This window comes from Nasonia vitripennis, assembly GCF_009193385.2.
Source record: "Nasonia vitripennis strain AsymCx chromosome 2 unlocalized genomic scaffold, Nvit_psr_1.1 chr2_random0006, whole genome shotgun sequence".
In the NCBI taxonomy this organism is placed as follows: domain Eukaryota; kingdom Metazoa; phylum Arthropoda; class Insecta; order Hymenoptera; family Pteromalidae; genus Nasonia; species Nasonia vitripennis.
The window spans coordinates 574,419-594,837 of NW_022279613.1; the positions used below are offsets into that span (position 1 = coordinate 574,419).

The 20,419-nt window shown below is 35.9% G+C and overlaps 1 protein-coding gene across 8 annotated transcripts in view; it reads left to right on the top strand.

Moving 5' to 3' along the window:
* Positions 1-20,419, top strand: part of SdhB (succinate dehydrogenase complex, subunit B, iron sulfur (Ip)) — a 158,803-nt gene that overhangs the window by 56,508 nt on the left and 81,876 nt on the right. For all 8 annotated transcript variants that reach the window (XM_032601523.1, XM_031925155.2, XM_031925154.2 and 5 more), the window contains one exon: positions 6,934-7,129. In XM_032601523.1, coding sequence (XP_032457414.1) covers positions 6,934-7,129 — 196 coding nt within the window. The remainder of the gene's footprint in view (positions 1-6,933; positions 7,130-20,419) is intronic.

Below are 20,419 nucleotides of genomic sequence, written 5' to 3' on the forward strand. Positions count from 1 at the left end.
AACCGCAGACAGATAATTCTAAATCTAATAGACCGGAAAAATATAAGATTCATGTGCACAAATACTGATTCCGATAATACATTTATAACCATTTACCTCACAAACCCCCATATCGATACTTTAAATTGATCTAAAATCATTTGTTGCGGTAAAATTGGTTTAGTGGCGGTATAATGTCCACCACTTTGATTCCGCCATTTTTGATTTTGGAATTCCGTCAGCATTGTCAATAATATGTCCTATCATAAGTTGTACATGCTTTTTGGTGGGATATTTCACAAATTAGAACATTTTTACTTTTGTTTTTGTTGAATGTGCTATGAAAACGTGGGTTTCAGGCTCCATATTTTATGCGCCACATTGGATTTTTGAAAAGGCCAGAACTTGTTCAAAAGCCCTTGACCAGACGATCATTTTGAGACCTCAAACGTCTTGTTAGGTTAACCCAAATTTTGGGTGCACTGATGGTCCGGTTGACGTGAAACGTCTCATATATATAACCCTAAAAAGAAAAAAAGTGAAGCAGAGCAGTGAAGTTATTTAATAAAGTGAGAAGTGCAGTAATTTAAAAAATATGTGTGATAATCGAGATGCCAAGGGAAAATTTGCGAGTACCCATCCTGACAAGAAGTACGAGGAAGAGGCAAGAATGGTCCAGGAAGATTTCTAGGAGCAACATGCGAGGATGAACCTGCCAACAGGACAAGACCTTTAAGTTCAGCAAGAAAGATACAAACTCAAGCAGCGGAAGGAACCACTGTGGTCAGGAATAGATTGACTGATATCAACATTCTATTTCCTGCTCTCGAGGAACTTTTGATTTGCAAACAATGCCATGGTCAAGTTAAACTGGGCGAATCTGAAGCTCAAGGATTAGGATTCAAGATTGAAGTAGTGTGCATTAAGTGTGGTCAGCTTGCAGCTATTAAGTCATACAGAAAAGTTGGCATCTAGAACCATGCTTGGGAGAACAACAGAAGAGCAGTGGTTACTTTTTGTGGTCTTGGACTTGGACACGCTGGTCTATCAACATTTTGTGGGTTGATGGACTGCTTGAAACCTATGGCTCAGTCTGCATATGATACACTCAACGAACAATTTAGTAAAGTATGTGAGAAAGTCGCTAAGGACTCTATGAAAACTACAGTAATAGAAGAAAAAGCCGCTACAGAGACTAGAGCACCCGGATCAAACATTTGGAGGTTAGACTGGTAATTTTCTGCAGTTTTAACTTGAAGATTCTACACAATGACCAAAAGAAAAGATAAGTATAAAGTGTTATTATTATCAAGGATAAAATAACCTTTTTACCACATTTTTATAAAAATTGATAAAATGCCTTTTTTGGTTGGAACCCAGAGGTATAAGTGAATATACCTCATAATTCCTGAGAGTTAAGGTCTATGTGTGTGGAACATAGAATCCTTGGTCCCAAAGGATTTGGTAAGCACTAATTTAAGTTTCACTTTCAACAATTTTCATAAACTTTAAAGTTGATTTTCTCTAAATGTTATTTTACTGATTTCAGCTCACTGTCCGTAGGATTCCAAGTGAACGCATGATTCTTTTGGGCTCAAACTCAAGGAGGATACTTTGTACACCTGTAGTTCTGGTATGAATACAGGGATTTTGATTTGAATGTTAAGAATTTATTTAGCGATGAAAAAACTGCATTTTTTTCTTTTTTTCGCTTATTCTGGCACCTTTTTGTGTATAAAACATTTTCTAACCATTAAAATCAAAATTGCTGCATTCATACCAGAACTACAGGTGTACAAAGTATCCTCCTTGAGTTTGAGCCCAAAAGAATCATGCGTTCACTTGGAATCCTACGGACAGTGAAAAAGTTCACAAATTCTTGCACCGAATATCACAATGGACCAGCAGGAATAATGAAGGGTGCAGCATGATAAAATTAAAGGTATTTATGCTTAATATATCTATAAAAAATTTCAAATGATTTACTTGAAATTTATAAATGTTTCTCAGAGTTCTTTTTTTCAGGGTTTAAAGGTGTTGGAAACAAAATAAAAAAACATGCATTACCCGAATGTAGTCTCTTATTTATCTCGACTTTGATAAAAAAAAGTTATTTCTTAAATGTTTATAAAATATTTTGAAATATTTCTAAGAAAATCTTGTAATTTTACATTTCTAAAAATTGTTTTATTATTATTGTAAAATAATACTGAGTAATATGACTTAGAATGATTATAAAAATGTATCAAAATATTTTATCAATATGTTGCTTCTACCAAATAAAAAAAAGTATCTGCCTAATATTTATAAAATATTTTAAAATCTTGAAAAGAAAATGTATCCTTATCTCGTAATTTAATATTCATTGAAAATATTTTACTAGCCTTTCAAAATATGTCTAAAAATCATAATTTTAAAATGTTTTTGTTAGGATAGAACCGATTCCACCAGCTAACAATGAAATATTATTAAAACGTGGGCGCTTAGCTACTCTCCCATACGGGGGAGATCAGTGAGAACACTAATTTGTCGAGGCAGAACTGTTTGATTTAACCGAAATGTCAAAGTTCAGAAATATTGAATTAAATGCTACTTACTTTGTTCTGTGGACTTCTGGAATTTGAGAAATAATTTAACCCGAAAGAATGCTCAGAAAAATTGGGATGACTGCTCGGAAAAGATTGCGGGGTTTAGATCTCCTTTTTGGCAAGATGTTTTAGCAAAACGGAGGATGGCTCAAAATTGGTTGTATTCTGAATGACTTATTTTCCAAAACTCAACACATGGATTGCAGTGATGTTTATTATCAACTTATCAAAACACAAATTAAATCAGACACTCAAATGAAACAAAACTTATTGAATTTCTCAAAGGCAAATTACTCAAAATCTAAACTCTTAAAATTAGCGTCCTTTCTCTAGGAGCGCACACCCTGGAGTGTCGTTTCGGGGGAGGTGATGCTTGAGAGAGAGTCGAGGCTTTCTCCCACGCGGGGTACTTACTTCTCCTCTCTTCTTACTTCAGCCTAGCCGCGCTCTTTGTCTTACTCATTAGGCCTTATGGGCCTAATACTATGGTCAACGGCTAAACTGCAGCGTCGGCTGTGCACACGCGCTTCAGCCGAGGGAGGAGAAGTTTGTTTTGGTTTCGGGTACATTCCTTCGAGGCTTAGTTAAGCGTCGAAGTTTCTGGATCTTCTTTTTACTGGCTTTGTGTAATTTTTATATAATGTTTCTAAATAATTTATCCAGGAACTTCGTCACTTAACAGTTTTCAACATTTTTTATAATATTTCATTTCAATATTTTTAGTGAACGAAATTAAAATTTTTCTAAGCAATATTTACAAAATATTACAAAATATGTTTTAGATATATTTTATAGCGATTTATGCAAATATTTTGATAAAATATTTGTGCAACATTACAAAATATTTTTTACAAAATATGCCCGAATCAAACGAAAATATATTATAAAAAATATTCCTAAAATATTTTTTAATATTTCTCTTATAATATTTATAATCACATATTTTAAAAATATTTTATATATCTGTGGGTCATATATTTTATGAAAATGTTTATTTTACAGTTTTAAATTGTTTTAAAAATGTTTTCAAAATATTTTAAAATATACAAATCTTTTGAAATATCATGTGCTATTAGGAGTAAATATAGCTATTCATTTACAGAAACAAGAAAAAATAATTTTTGATGGAAACAACATTCATATATATTCTCTCAATTACGAGACAACTTTAACAGCATGGATTAAACTAAATAAAATTGATGATTATGCCAGAAATGTTGCTTCCTCCTAAGAGGACCCCCTCGATGGATTGCCACCTTGCTGTGTGCCCGATGGGCCGGTGAGGGGGCTCCTCTGGTCGATTGTGCGGCGGATCTCGGACCCAGACCCGGTGAAAGATAGTGAATGTTTTTGGCTGTGTCTGATTCCCTGTAAAACGGGCTCTCAAATGTAGGTGGATCCCCATAAAAAGGCCTCTCTCTTGCTTCGAACTCTCAACGGGCGGGGGGGCGGGACTCGCTCAACTCTCCTCGTCTCAGAGGCAGGAGAGCGAAAACTGCCTGGCAGACCGACTAGAGGCTAGGAGTAATCCCCCAACCAGGCGATGGCAGTAGTGTTGGTTGGGAAACACAACACATGAACACATGTTACACCTCAACACTCTCACACTGCCGACCCCAAAGCAGCCCCGGGCACGTATGTCCACCAGGGTCACTCGAGGAGGGTTGACTGCATCAATCTGATGGTACCGTAAGAAAACTAGGTTGTCTGGCGCTCCTAGGCCGTCGGATAGTACAGGGGCCCGGGTCAGCCTAACCAGCATGACCTGGCTGCCCTATCAGCCGACAAAAAATCCTGCCTGACCTAAAAGTGCCGATTGGTCACCGGATAGGGCCATGTTGGGTCGGGCCTGCTGAGGCCACAGGAGTCGGGGTTGGCTTTAGGCGGTAGGTGGCTTCTGGGGGGCATACTGGTCCGGAATGCAAGGGCGGGGCTTGGTCCACACACACTAACACACCCATAAAACAAACAAAAGAAAATGAATAAGAATATAATAGAGAAAACGGTTGCAAAAATGCCATCAACAAAGGAGCTCCCCAGCCCAAGTCCATACGGACGGTATTTTGGAAGACCGGGCAGCTGTCGTCAAGACGGCAAATATCGGTGTAAGTTCCTAGGAGAGTCACTGGGTAGCTGCAAGGTCCGCCCCAGCGGCAAATACCGGTGCAACCTCGGGAACAGTAAATAGTATGGAAAAGAAAAGAAACAGGCACACTTATAGAAAGCTAGCCTCGGGGGCGAGGCTGAGGACGAAGCGTCTGGAGGGCGCTTCTGGGGAGTCTCAGGTTAGGACCCTTGCGGGCGCGTCCAAAAGACAGCACTCTGACAGCTCCACCCCGAGGGAGCTTCTTACGAGAACAATTGTCAACTTAGGCTGAAGAAACCGTCGAAAGGCGATTTCAGCAGGTATGGAGGAGCATGCAATACCAGTAACTGCCATGGGATTAATTGAAAACGATGAAAAAATTTTTATATATTTGATGAGGCATGTACAATTATGTTACAAAAGCAATTGCGTTGTTTTTTGCTTGATTTTTAATCGTAAACAAATTACCATTAGCACGAACTGTTTGGGAAAAATACAAGAATTTTTTTGTGAAGACTTTGAAGTAACTTGATTTCATTTGCCTGGTATAAAAATTGTAATGTTTTTTTGTTATTAAAGTAAGCCTAATAAAAACTAAATAGTACATTACGCAACTAGTGCGAGGGGAACACGATTTACGCACGCGTGGTAGTTCGCACCCGAGCGCAGCGAGGGCGCTGAACTACCACCAGTGCGTAAGTCGTGTTTCCCTCGCACGAGTTGCGTATACTATTTTTCATAACAAGTGTCGCGGAGCTCGACATTATACTAAATTAGTATATTATACAAATTAAATTTATTTCATAATGCGAAATAGGCCACGCTCCTGTGAAAGCTTATTCATACAAAATGTTTGTTAAATCACACATTGTCGCTATATAAGAGTGTAATTATACTAAACTAAAATATTTTTCAAATTTAAAAATGAATTATTTTTAATAGAAAATTATTACATCTTTCAAAAAATATTAAACTAAAACACAAATATAGTGTATCGTACATTGTAGTTAATTATGATGATTATGTACATTAATTGTAACATTCGAATTATTAAAATGAAAAGAAATATTTTTGTCGATGCTTTCAATAGTAAATGATTGTTCGCTTTTTTCATCACTGTTTTGTCTACGTTTTTTCAACGGTGAACCACATGTAGCTTGCTGTGTTTCGGTTAATCGATAAAATTCATCCTCAGCGTGTGGTTCATCATCATCTCGACCTTCTGAATCAAATCTGTGTTTACTTTTCGGTTAGGTACCAATAGGTTATAAACAAGACGTATTGCACTAATGATACACAATTTCGCAATCATACATATGTAAAACAAATGACAGCGACAGGATAGGTATCCCGACGCACGCTTCAAATGTTCCCGCGCACGCTGTGAGAGAGCGTGCCTAAGTCGATGACTTTAGCGCCAAAACAAATGACTCTAAAGTCGAGCTCCGCGCACGTTGTTATGAAAAGTTTTATAGCATAGCTTGATATTCTTTTTCACCTTAGCTTCTTTTTAAATTTCTGAACTAGCGGCAGTAAAACTTTTTTTATTATAAAAAAACGCATTATCTTCGAAGACACTGACACACTAACTATCAACGAATGTGGGGGTTGGCGAGCGAAGCGAGCAAGGGGGGTACCCCCCTAGTCATTTAGAAATAACATTCCTGAGAAGAATCTATGTTAATATGCAAATATCACAATTAACGTTAAAAAATTTATTTTAACATCATATTTTCCCGAAATATAGGAATGTTTATAGAAGGCATTGTTTTCCAAATTAAATAATTTTAATATTATGTAGATTTCTTGTCTTTTAGAGATTTTTCAGGTGTCTTTTTATTCATAGTCTGCCCGGAGTATGTATGATTGCTTTAGAACAACTCTGAATGAAGAAATTATAAGTCCTCAAAAAGCGATTTGATACAATGCATATTGTATAAACCTACTGCAGATTTCTGAAATCTCACAGCTTGCACATGATATCTCCATATCGACGCCGAAAAGAAATAACTCTGACCTGTAAATTTGCTTTAAGAACATCGTATGTCAAAATCTGCTTCAAACCCCTCGTTTCTGTGAACCAAGTTTGATAAATTCATCTCTTAGGAAAATTATCCAAAAATAGTAAAAAAATCTAGTTATTGATCTATATCTTTCTTTACAAATTTGAATTAAACTCTCGACCTAATTCCTAAGTCTGCATTATTTTTTGATTAAGCACATATTTTTCTTGATCATGAAACTAAAAAAAAAAATACGTAATGTTTCTTACTATTTCAGTTCAATTGATACGAGCTCAAACAAAACAAGTAAAATTTATCCATTACCGCATATGTACATTATAAAAGATTTAGTACCAGACATGAACAATTTTTATTCTCAATATAGTAGTATAAAACCATGGCTTCAAAGAAAAAAAGGTAATGACAGTGGACCAAAACAGTATTTACAAAGTATTGAAGATCGGCAAAAACTTGTAAGTATAAAATATTTTAGTACGTTTAAAATCAGATTTATTCTCTTAAGATACTAGAAGCTACTACGCACACCAACCATATCATGACATATGACTTTGGTTACCTAAGGAGCGTCCGTAGCTCAGTTGTCTAAGGCGCACGTCTTGGCTGACTGAAACACACTCGCTTGAGGGGTCGTGGGTTCGATTCCCGGTGAAAGTCATTCAGCTTTTCCCTGAGCTGTTTTCAACGGGAAAACTACGCCAGACACCAGCTATTTCGAGGCAGGTTTTTCCTTGGAATTTTTCAATTTAGCGTATCAAATTTTGTTTGTAGACAGTTACACAGAAACTACCATCTCTGGCACATTGTATTTCTGGTTTCCAGTGTATTTTTACATGAAAAAAGTGATAAGTATTTTAGTTTTTTGTCAAGGCATTAATTAGAATTTTGAATTTTTTCTCATTCGAAATCTAACAGGTCTAGAGAGCTCATATTTTGCATATAGATTTCTTTTGTGATTGTTAAAAGATATTTAAAGTTGAATCAACGTTAACTGAAATACTTTTGTGTTCGACTACAACACCCATGATAATTATTTAGTCGTATAGCATGAGTTTGCATTCACATCAGTGTCGGAGTCGAAATCAGAAGTTTTTCAGTTAAGGTCGATTCAACTTTAAATATCTTTTCACAATCACAAAAGAAATCTATATGCAAAATATGAGCTCTCTAGACCTGTTAGGTTTTGAATGAGAACAAATGCAAAAATGGAAAAACAGGTATCGGTCTCAAAATCTCTCACAACTTTTAAAAGGCAAAATTCTAATTACCTAATACCTTGACAAAAAAGCCAAAACATTTATCACTTTCTCCATGTAAAAATATGCTAGAAACCAGAAATACAATGTGCTAGAGATAGTAGTTTCTGCGTAACTGGCTATAAGTAAAATTTGACCTGCTCAATTAAAAAATTCGCATGAGCCTGGATGTGAAAATATGAACGAAAACAGTTAAATCAGAATCATCTAGGTTACGTATTTTTAGGTAACATAGGACGTGGCAGTGTCTTATTTTAGTTATCTAGTAGCCTTTTTACAATTCAAAGAGCATTGTATAATGATAGACTTAAACTTACTGACTCGGATACTGAACTTTTCTTTAAATTCACCTCTCAAACCTCACCGAGGGCGACTTTGGGCGCAGAGACACAGTATATCTTCAAACTGTAATTATATAATACAGGTAGATATATATATATATATATATATATATATATATATATGTGTGTGTGTGTATATATATGTATATATACATATATATATATATATATATATATATATATATATATATATATATATATATATATATATATATATATATATATATATATATATATATATATGTGTGTGTGTGTGTGTGTGTGTGTGTGTGTGTGTGCGTGTAATAAAAAACCACGGAGCGCACCACCTAGACCTCGTAATCGGCCACGCTATACACCTAAACACCGCCCTCGAATGATGTATTTACCTAGAAATAAAAAATTACCGAGTGCACCACCTCCACCTCCTCATCGGCCACTTCGTACACCTAGACATCGTCTGCGAATTACTTCTACACATAGACACTAAAAACTACATGTAAGCGTGCATGCAGAAAACCAATGAGAAAGCAATATCCATCTGTGTATAGCTGTGCTGCCAACTTCACCTTTCTAACATTTTTTTATTTGATTTGAGTATTTTGTGAATGACACACTCATGTATTATATCAAAGGTAGTTTTTATCAATATTTTTGTTGAAAATCATAGTTAGGCATAATAAAACATGACATAAGTCAAAATATATTAGAGACAAGAAAGAAATGCATTTATTTCTTTGTAATGAAAAATGCGAACTTTGACATAGAAGTAAATAGTAGCGTGGACAACGTCGTCTGCTTCTCAAACTCGCCTTCGTGGCGCTACCGCGCCACTTGACAATAGAATCTAATTAACGTAACTGTTGAAAACTGTTAAAATCTGGTACCATCCGCAGTAAACTAAAAAAAACTGAAAAAAACTTAGTATACCTGTAAATAACTGTTGACTTTATCTTAATTCCGACATTCTTCTGCTGAACATTTCTGTTTTGTTCAGTTATCTTCTGTTTTAGTCTGAAATCTTTAAATAGACACTGTTACGTGCAGAATTTTTGTTCCTTTAAGAATCAATATAAGTATGGAAAATTGTGTAATTTTATACAAAATCATATTTTATATCCTCATATAAAAATTAATTAATTTTATTTTATTTTTATTTAATACTTATCAAAATTATTAAATAAGACAGTATTTAAAATATGTATATTACGATATAGTGTGCGTAAAATGCACTATTACGCACGCTCCGCGAGCGTTCAAGCACGTTTTTCGCCCCCTGTATCAGGAAATAACACATTCGATACACATGCAAAAAGTTGATTTTCATAATTTTATAAATAGATAAAATTCAGTTGTCAATATTAGAATGACACTTTATTGATTGTGAAATGAATGCAGAATTCTTTAATGCATTTATTATCAAATACAGTTTTACTATTTAAAAAATAATTTTCAATTATAACAAACTTCTAGTATTTTAGAAGTAAACCTAAAAGAGCAGTATACCTAATAGTAGATATCTCAGTTGAAATTAATCAATAAAAATGACTATAGATAATTGATAAAAACGTTAAAATATTGAAAATTCACATCAGCTTGGGATGTTCAGTAAATTTGTATAAAATATATTTGAATATTATAGTAAACAAATATAATACATTAATGAAAGTATATAATTTATGGTAATGTTTGATAAAACATCTATTTGATTATAAGTTACGGTTTATTTGAATAAATTTATATTGTTTAATATTAATTTCACTTTCTCTACTGATAAACTCATGTAAATGCTCTTTATATAAAGAAAATAATTACATAAAGATTTGTCATTTCATATTCACAAACACATAGCTTTGAAAAAAGGATCATATCTGCATAAATAATTATTCGCAGCATCCTTTTCATCAGGATCAAGTCTGCAGATTACATCTTGTGATATCGATAAATGCATTCAGCATTAGTCATTTCGTATTCACAAACACATAGCTTTGAAAAAAGAGCATATCTGTACAAATAATAGTTTGCAGCCTCCTTTTTTCTCGACCAAAACCGCAGATTTCATCTTCTGAGGTACATGTGCGTCATTTTATATTCATAAACACATAGCTTTAAAAAAGGAACATATCTGCACAAATAACTATTTGCAGCATCCCTTTGATCTCGACTAAAACTGCAGATTTTATCTTGTGATATGAATGAATACATACAGCATTCGTCATTATATGTCACAAACAGAAAACTTTAATTAATTTGACATTTATCAAAATAACAAAATAGGTAATGATTATTTATACATCTATTTTTTTACACCACCCTTGAGGTAAATAAAAAGGCGCGTTTTTTCTCTGTTTACAATAATGTTATGTTTTATTTAACTTGATTTAAAATTTTAAATTTAGATTAATTACCCTGGTAGAAATCTTAAGGAGTTGTTGCCGATTAATACCCGAATTTGAGTTACCCCGTGACCTGGTGACGTTAACCCGTGGAAAACTTGGTAACAACACGCAAAGCAATATGAATTTAAAATTTTAGGTTATAATTTAGTGCAAGAAAATATATCATTTAATATAAAACAGAAATTTATTAATGAATTTATTTATTAATGAAGGCATTAAACATTTAACTAAACATTAATTTGAAAATATTTATTAATGAAGGCTTACATTTTTATTCAGTCATTTTTAATTAAGTAACATCAAAATTTTAAATCTTACCCATGGTAGCTGATGTCCAAGTCCAGTGTGCTATTGCGATTTGTGTTGTATTATAGCTAGATATCTAAATTTTTGTACAGATATTTGTTAAACTATTTAAAAATTAGTCACAGTATCAGTTTTTACTTAAATGTCCTAGTTAGAATTGTCAGCTCGAAGTCTATGAGAAATTTTGGATTTGGCGGGTGAAATTTCTTGTTAGGCTTGTTCCAGAGGATCTAATAACTCAAGCCACTTATATTTCTGGTTTCCAGAGTATTTTCATATGTAGAAAGTTACAATAACTTGGTGTCTTTTCCCAATGCATTAATAAGAATTTTGACTTTTAAAAGTGATTACAATGCCTATTTTTGAAATTTAGTTATTGCTCTCCTCCGGAAACTAATATACGTAAAAAGGTGATCTTGTGCACATAGTGTACTAAAATCCAATTTTTGTGGCCAAAATTAGCTCGACAAGCCAAATTGCAATAATTTTTAATGAAGAAAATTGCAAAATACTTGTACGATAATTTCCGTTCGTGTAGAACTGCTTATATTTAATGAAAGAGTACATAACCTTAAAGAAAAATAGGAAAACACATAAGACTAAATAATGTAATAATTGAAATGTTTACTAAAATCTCTAAAACTGTACGAAAAAAAAATCAAAGAAGAAAAAAATATATAAACTTGCTGATTTTGCATATCTGAACTCTAAACTGATAAAATATAAATTTTAGATCCTTATTTTATAAACCTCCAACACTTAATCGGCATTTTAGAAACTTGAAGGGGTCTTAAACACCTTATAGATTATCACCGGCACACAAAATAAAAAAAGTTGTCTGCGCGAGAAATCAGACCTATCTATCTTTATGTTTTTTCGGGTCGCTGAATTCGAATATAAGGTCAGTTAAGCCCCATCACTTCAGGGTCAAGGTCAGTTGGAGGTCAAATTAAGAAGAAAAGGTTTAAAAAAATTAAAATGCCATATATTTATGTCTTTTTGGTCGCTGAATCCAAATCCGGAATCAGTTTGTCCCCATCTCGTCAGGTTCAAGGTCAAACTGAGAAGAAATGGTTAAAAGAAATAAAAATGCCATACATTTATGTTTTTTTGGTCGCTGAATCCGAATCTGGGGTCAGTTTTATCCGATCACGCCAGGTTCAAGGTCAGTTCGAGGTCAAATTGGGAAGTAACGGTTAAAAAAATTAAAATGCTATATATTCATGTTTTTTTGGTCGCTGAATCCAAATACGGAATCAGTTTGGCCCCATCACGTCAGGGTCAAGGTCAGTTCAAGGTTAAACTGAGAAGAAACAGTTTAAACCGATTAAAATGTCATATCAGAACTTTCCAAAAATGGAAAAAGATACCGAAAAATTGTAAAAAATCTTATTTAATCACATAATATCTTCCTTGTGTACAGAGAAAAGTTGCTTTCGTTTATATTTTTTTCTTATTTTGCTTTCTTTCCACTAGCTTAGTAACTCTCGATGTCTTTCTTTACTCCTTTTTTCTCTTGTAACGAACTCTTTTTACTTCAAATGACCTATGCAATGGGTTTCTTTTTCTCTTTTTGTTATTTGTTTTAATGTCTCTCTTCAGTGTCCAGCAAAAATCTGCCATCATGTTGACATTGTTCCATCTTCCTTGGTATCGATTCTCCATTACACTTATATCTTGATGAAATCGTTCTCCCTGTTCTTCACTGACATCTCCTAGATTAAGAGGGAAGTAATCAAGATGGGAATGTAAGAAATGCATTTTATAACTCATCAAGCAACCCAAATTTTTGAAATTCTCCAACATTTGTTCAACTAGTTCCTGATAGTTCTCACTCGTTTTATTTCCTAAAAATTTCTCACGAACAGTTTTAAAACTTTGCCATGCAGCTTTTTCTGTGTCGTTTATTTTTGTGATAAATGTTTCGTCTTCAAATAGAGTACGAATTTGAGCACCATCAAAAATACCTTCTTTTAATTTAGCTTCACTTATTGCGGGAAACTTTTCTCCCAAATACTGGAAACAATCGCCATCTTTATCCAGAGCTTTGACGAACTGCTTCATGAGGCCAAGTTTGATATGAAGTGGTGGTAGCAGATAGTTTGATGGGTCAATCAATGGCGTACGTATAATGTTCCTCGATCCTGGTTCAAAATGTGTTCTAGTTGGCCATACTTTCTGGCTGGACACTGAAGAGAGACATTAAAACAAATAACAAAAAGAGAAAAAGAAACCCATTGCATAGGTCATTTGAAATAAAAAGAGTTCGTTACAAGAGAAAAAAGGAGTAAAGAAAGACATCGAGAGTTACTAAGCTAGTGGAAAGAAAGCAAAATAAGAAAAAAATATAAACGAAAGCAACTTTTCTCTGTACACAAGGAAGATATTATGTGATTAAATAAGATTTTTTACAATTTTTCGGTATCTTTTTCCATTTTTGGAAAGTTTTGATATGACATTTTAATCGGTTTAAACTGTTTCTTCTCAGTTTGACCTTGAACTGAACTTGACCCTGACGTGATGGGACCAAACTGATTCCGGATTTGGATTCAGCGACCAAAAAAACATAAAGATAGATAGGTCTGATTTCTCGCGCAGACAACTTTTTTTATTTTGTGTGCCGGTGTTATCAAACCAATGCTGTAACTTTTTCTATTTTTCTATAGGGTATGTAACACGTTATCAAATATAAGTAGTTCTACATGAACAGAAATTATCGTAGAAGTATTTTGCAATTTTTTTCATTAGGCTTGAGCTCAGACTCGAGTTCGCACGCTTCTGGCGGGTCGCTCATCGCCTTCACCTCTTAAGCATCCCCCGGTAATCGAGAATCATCGTCGTCCCCCTCTTCGTCGTCTTTGTCATAAAAGATCTTCATTTCTTTGGCCGACACAAGCTTTTCCACTCTTCCTTTTTTAGCGGTCAGCTCGAATGTCTTCGAGTCGACTTGGGCCGTAATCTTGTATGGGTCTATGAACTGAAAAGCCAATTTTGGCGTGATGCCTTCCGCAGCAGACAACAATACGTGTCTCCTATTGGCGACGTCGCCAACGTTGAAAGTTGGCACTAGTCGGCAGGCATCGCAAAATTCTTCTTGACAGTGCGGTTTATTCGCTCCACTGGATTCACCTGCGGGTGATCTAGCGTTGAGTACAAGTGGTGGATTTCTTGCTCTGCCAAGTATTATTGTCTTGTTTTTGAATTTGGTACCATCATCCGAGTGAAACACCTCGGGTGCACTGAATCTCAAAATCACTCTCTCCTTGAGTGCGGCAAGCATTGCTTTGCCGTTGGCTTTGCAAAGTGGCACACTCTATCCATCAAGTAAACAAACCCTGGAAGATAAGTGCGTACTCGTGGCCTTTAGCAGATTTCGGCAAGGGGCCCATGATATCTCCGGCTACCCATTGCCACGGCCTTTGCACCACACGTTTACCCATGAGACCTGGTGGTGCGCGCTGTTCAACTCTGCTCAGCTGACAGAGATTGCATAGCCACATTAGGCTACTGTGATCTGTTATGACTTTGAATTTATAACCTTCGATGTACTGGTGAAACTTGCGTATGGCGAAAAGCACGGCCAAGCATTCTCGTTCGCTAACCGTGTAATTCCTCTCTGTGGGGGTGAATACTCTGGTGGCGAATTCGAGTACACGGTCTTGTCCGTCTATGCACTGCGTCAACACAACGCTGTATCACTTGCATCGGTTTGTACGACAAATTGCTGATCGAAGCACGGGCAGTGCAGTACTTGAGCCAAGGCAATAAGAGCGTCTTGAATGCTGATTGCTGTTTATCGCCCCAAACGAACGGTTGATCTTTCTTTGTCAGCCAAAGGCTCGGCCAACGTTGCGTATTTTTTCGGTAATTGTCTATACCACTTTGCAGCTGTGGCGCCAGGCTGTTTGCGTTTCGTCGGTGACATGTACGCAAGCGATGCTAGTAGAGTTTGCTGCAGTGGTGGTAGCGCGGTACCCTTGCTCGCTCGCCAGTACGGTTTCGGCTTCTTTGGAAACTGTCCCAGTCGTGGCAGTTCATACGAGGGGTCAACCTATGCAGTTCTGGCATCAGATTTTTATGTAAGAGGTCTAGTTGATTTTATAGCACTGCGTGACCTAAGTCCGCGTTTAAGTCATGCCTATCTGTGACCTAAACAGTCTTTTCTTGCACTGTGCTTTATCGTCCTCGCTACGCTCGGACGCTAACTGCACGGTGCAGTAAAGGACTGTTTATGTCACGGATAGTTGTGACATAACGGACTTAGGGCAGGTAGATGCTATAAAATAGTATACGATACTTGTGACTTAAATCGACTCATTATTACACGGCGTGTAAATGGCCCTCGCTACGCTCGGGCGCTATCTACGCGCCGTGTAGTAATGGGCTGTTTAAGTCACATGTATCGTAATATACTATTTTAGGCTTGGTTGTGGCTTTATTTCCTTCATCATGCCTCCCAGGCATGTCGCAAACACAAACACACGTGCTGGTGCGCGCCTTGGTATCTTCTCTTTGCGTCCGTTGTTAGAATCGTCTGTTCGTGCCGTACCATCTTGTCGCCGCCGTCTAGAACTCTTCCCAGCTTTGCCACTCATCTTTGTTGTTCTCGCATTATTCTGCGGCTACGCCTGTAAATACGAATGTCAGAGCCGCCATCCTCTCTGTTTCGGTCATTTGCGCTAAGGTTAAATTTCGTTCTTCCGCGAGACGAGCTAATTCTTCCTCCTCGCTACACGAATTTATTTTAATGCCCACCTACTTTGACGCTCTTGCTCGTAACCTGCAACTTTGAGGCGCCAATTTGTAACGGGGCAACTGGCCTTGTGCGCGGCGGCCACGAAGATGCCGCAGAGTCACCGAGCAGTTTCTCTATCTGTTAAAATACTATACCACGGCTATCCCTCGATGACGCTGGAGTCGCCCACGAACGTTAGCCGTCAGTGCAATGACGACTTCGTGCAATGCAGCTGAGTCACTCGCATATACAAAACGCACGGCGAGTAAAGCTTGCAGCGCTTTCTCCGCGCACAGAGTTGCTCGACTGCCAATGGCGACGACGATGCTGCGGTTATATCCCAGTCCAACCCTGTCAAGTCCACGAACAGGAGATAGGATGGACGAGGTTCGTAACAGCAAAAAGCGCAACTTGTGAATAGAATAGTTGCATAAGTAGTATACCCCGAACTATGGCGCTTTGAAACAAACCCCCTAGACAGGGGGGCCTGTCCGCGCCATAGTTCGAGGTGATGGGGGGGGGGGGGGGGGGGGAGCGGGAGTCAAATTACACGATGCCTGCCTTACCAAGTACGCGGTTCGTCCAGCAAGCCACAAAAAATGTATGTGACACACCCACGAAGGACCAGTGTAGTAGAGGAGGGGTGCATCGTCCAAATGCACACACGCATGCACACATACACACAGGCGTCCACACATGCAGACAATTTTGCAATAATTTATTGTAACTCGCACAATAATTGAAATCTTTAGAATTTTTCACTTGCATACGCTTCGGCTAGCTCAAATATGCTCAAATACAAACGTTGCAAACCATTGTTTATAAGCGTTTTTCTCTAATTTTTGGCTCTAATTTATTAATTAAGCATTGTCTACCTATTTAAATGATAAAAAACTGAAATTAAATTTTTTTTCTACTGCTATAGCTAAGTAATCTACACTATATTAAAACAATAAAATAAGCAATTTTGTAAAAATCCACCAGAACTAGTAAATCATTCCGGAATGACAATTATTTCATGATAGATATGTGGCAAAAACATGAATCCATTACACTACCACAGAAAAATGAAAAATAAATTGGATCTAGTTATCTTTTCTAATAAAAAATGGTTGTGATATTTTTAAAGCTTTGTTTTTATAAATATGAAATTAGGAATGCTATATGTATTTATGCATATCAAAAGATGTAATCTGCAGATTCGGTCTAGATAAAAAGGATGTTGCAAATAATAATTTGTACTGATATATTTGTTTTTTTTAAAGTTATTAGTTTATGAACTTGAATATGACGAATGCTGTATGTATTCATGCGTATATCAAGATGTAATCTGCAGATTTGGTCCAATTAAAAGGAATGCTGCGAATAATTATTTCTGTGGATATGATCTTTTTTTAAAGCTATGTGTTTGTGAAAATGAAATGACGAAAATCTTTAAGTAATTATTTTCTTTATGTAAAGAGTATAAGATATATAAGCAAATAATGTCTCAAACAAACATAACAATAAATTATATACTTTTATTTATTCATTTATTCAGCCCGAAAAATACATACAAAGCATTGAAACAATGCTTGTAGTCGTACAAAGGTAAACATAGTTACCTGATCGCAGGTCTGGGATATATAAAAAAAACCATGGAAATAACAAAATATAATACAATAACTTATATACTAATACTCACTAACTAAAAAAAAAACAGTTATAATCTTTCTCCTCGTTAACATGCTTATTATAATTTACTCAGATCATTTTACAAACTTCTCCTTACTTATATTAATATTATATATGCCTAATATAGGTTCTCATCTCTTTTTGGCAGTTTATTTTAATTTAGTTTTTAATTTGTCTAATCTGTGCATACTTTTCAGTATTCACATTTTTTAATTCATTCGGTAGTGCATCAAAACGAAAATTGCTTTTTCATAGCTATTCTTGTCGTTAATTTCTTTTTTATTTTTAGGAATTGTAAAGCTTTTGTTTCTAGTGATACTTTTTGAGGCTAGAATCCGCTCTCTGAGATCATCATAGTGCAATTTCAGAGCCTCAAAACAGAAAAGTTGTTCCAGATTGAGCTGATTGTCTTGGACTACAAAATTATTTCTATTTACTATTTTCAGTATTTTCTTTTGTACCTTTTGTAATATATTTAAATTATTACTATATGCTCCTCCCCAGACAATAATTTCATAGCATATTGCACTATGGAAGAAGGCATAATAAACCAATCTCATTGTTTCGACTGACATAGTTTTAGCTATTTTATAGAAAATATATACAATGTATTTAGTTTCCTTAACTAAGTATTCTATGTGCTCGTTCCATTGTAGATAGTAATCCAAGACTATCCCCAGGTACTTGGCACTTTCCACTCTTGCAACTACCTTATCCCCTATCTTAATATGAGTTTCAGCTGGTACACTAGCAATAAAAAGTATGTACATCAATAATGATTATTACTATCACCTGGATAATATAATAATAATATTATTATATATTATATTAGATGGATTTAGAAGGCCTCAACAAGGTTGCTAGCGAAGGCTTCCTTACTACGAAGAAAATTTCCAAGCTGGAGATTGACCGTCATCATATGGTGACGTCACTGAAAGAGGTCACGACACATTTGGCTCGAAGATTGTGGCAATCCTCGGCGAAGAATTCCAATTTTTTCTTCTTTCTCGGGTATCTTCCGCACTGATCAAGGATTCTGAACTGTTTAACAGCTTAAGTGATCAAGCTAATATACTAAAACTTTTCTTAGGTTATAAGGGAAATAATGGCATTACGTTTACCACAATTTAAACACTTAAGCTGTTAAACAGTTCAGAATCCTTGATCAGTGATTGAAAAGTGATCAAGCTAATATACTAAAACTTTTCTTAGGTTATAAGGGAAATAATGGCATTACGTTTACCACAATTTAAACACTTTTGTGAAGAAAAAACAATTAATACGAAAAAGCGAGTACGTTTTCAAAAGAAATCAGTAGTTCATTTCATGTGTACGTGGTTATATGCCTATAAAAATGCACGACGGGGAGAGTCGGAACAAATAGCCCGTGATCGAGAACGTTTCCGAATGAGGATTGAGAGAGCTGATAAAATTGTTACGGTTGTACTTTTGAAAAAACTCGATAAAATGGTTGTAAAAGATAATATTGTTCACAATGATGGTTTTTCTCAATAAAAGTATTTTTTTTTTCAATATGTCTATTAAACATTACTAAACCCTTTTTACTAAACCTAATCTATGATTGGTTGTACTAATGTAAATATTAGTATAATCGCGCGAGGTTCCATGTAAAGGGTAAAGTAAGACAACGGGTACGTGATTGTGTTAGTAGCTATTATGGATACACGATGGAAACATCCGTTTACCACTATGCTGTGCGGTTCAACAGGATGTGGTGAAACGATGTTTGTAAAAATGTTCTTAAAGGATCTCGAGCGTATGTGTGATGCCCGAATCGAGCGCATCATTATCTACTACGCAGATTGGCAGGTACGTTATAAGGATCTTCAAGACAAGAACGTGGATTTTCAAAAATTATTGTACAACGTGGTGGTCTTGTCTGGATTATTAGCACCAATCATTGGTACACTGCTAGCTAGTATCATTAGTAAGTAGACAACATGGAACACGCCAAAAAGATGGTGCTTGTGCCGCACGAGAACGTTGAATGTCTTTAGAGTGTGCTAGCAAATGGCTGCCAAAATAATGGTGAAGGTTCTATACTAAAGACAGTTCAAACACCTGGTACCGTAATGACTAGATTGGATGCTGAAATGAATAACATACTCGATTCATCTACTTACAAAAGTGATCGAGAAAAATGGGGCCAATCTCGCTCGGTACTGCAACGATATCTTCAATTAATGGATGCTGATAGCCATAATAAGGTTATGAAAAAAGTGGAGAAAAATAACCAAGAACAGCGACAAATGAGAGAAAACGACTACGATGAAAAAGACAACGGCGATGACAATTATGATGACAACGAAATACAGAGGATCGGATCGATGCAGGTATCGTAGAGAGTGTACCTTTAAAGTTCAGACAGAACTCTGGTCACGTATTGCAGAAATTACGAGTTAGTGGTAACATTACTTGAAAAATAGTGCTCTGGATAAATTGATTTATTTGCTACCGTTGGAAATGTATGTACCCGGATACAAATTCTATGGTTCAGGTACAAAACTAGCGGAACATATTGAACGTGGCAAAGTCAGTATCAATTCGTTGGACGAGGCGTGTCGTCAGCATGATATAGCCTATGGCGATAAGCAAGGCAACTGACGCAAGGCTGATCGAGTTTTAGCTGAATATGCATTTTCGCGAATGCTCGCTGATGAAACAGCCGGAGACGAGCGCACGCTGGTGATGATGACAGCCTGCTGCGTGGTAAGCAAGATAACTTTTGAAAAATTTTTTGCGTATCAGAAGAGCACTGAAGAATAAGAAAAAAGTTCAAAAGAAATCAGAAAGCAGCAGTAGTGGTAGCAAACCTGATGACACTGTAAAAAAAAGGGGCTAGAAAATAACAAAAAGATCGTAAAGGGAAAACAATTAAGAAAGTGACTAAAGATATAACGCAAGATGAGTAGAAAAAGAACATTTATTACGCGCCTCCACATCCGGCAACATACGCTAGTGTTAATAAACTTTTTCAAGCTACACGTGAAAGGATAAAAAACAGTAAAAAAAGAGAAAAAACTAATCGCGAAAA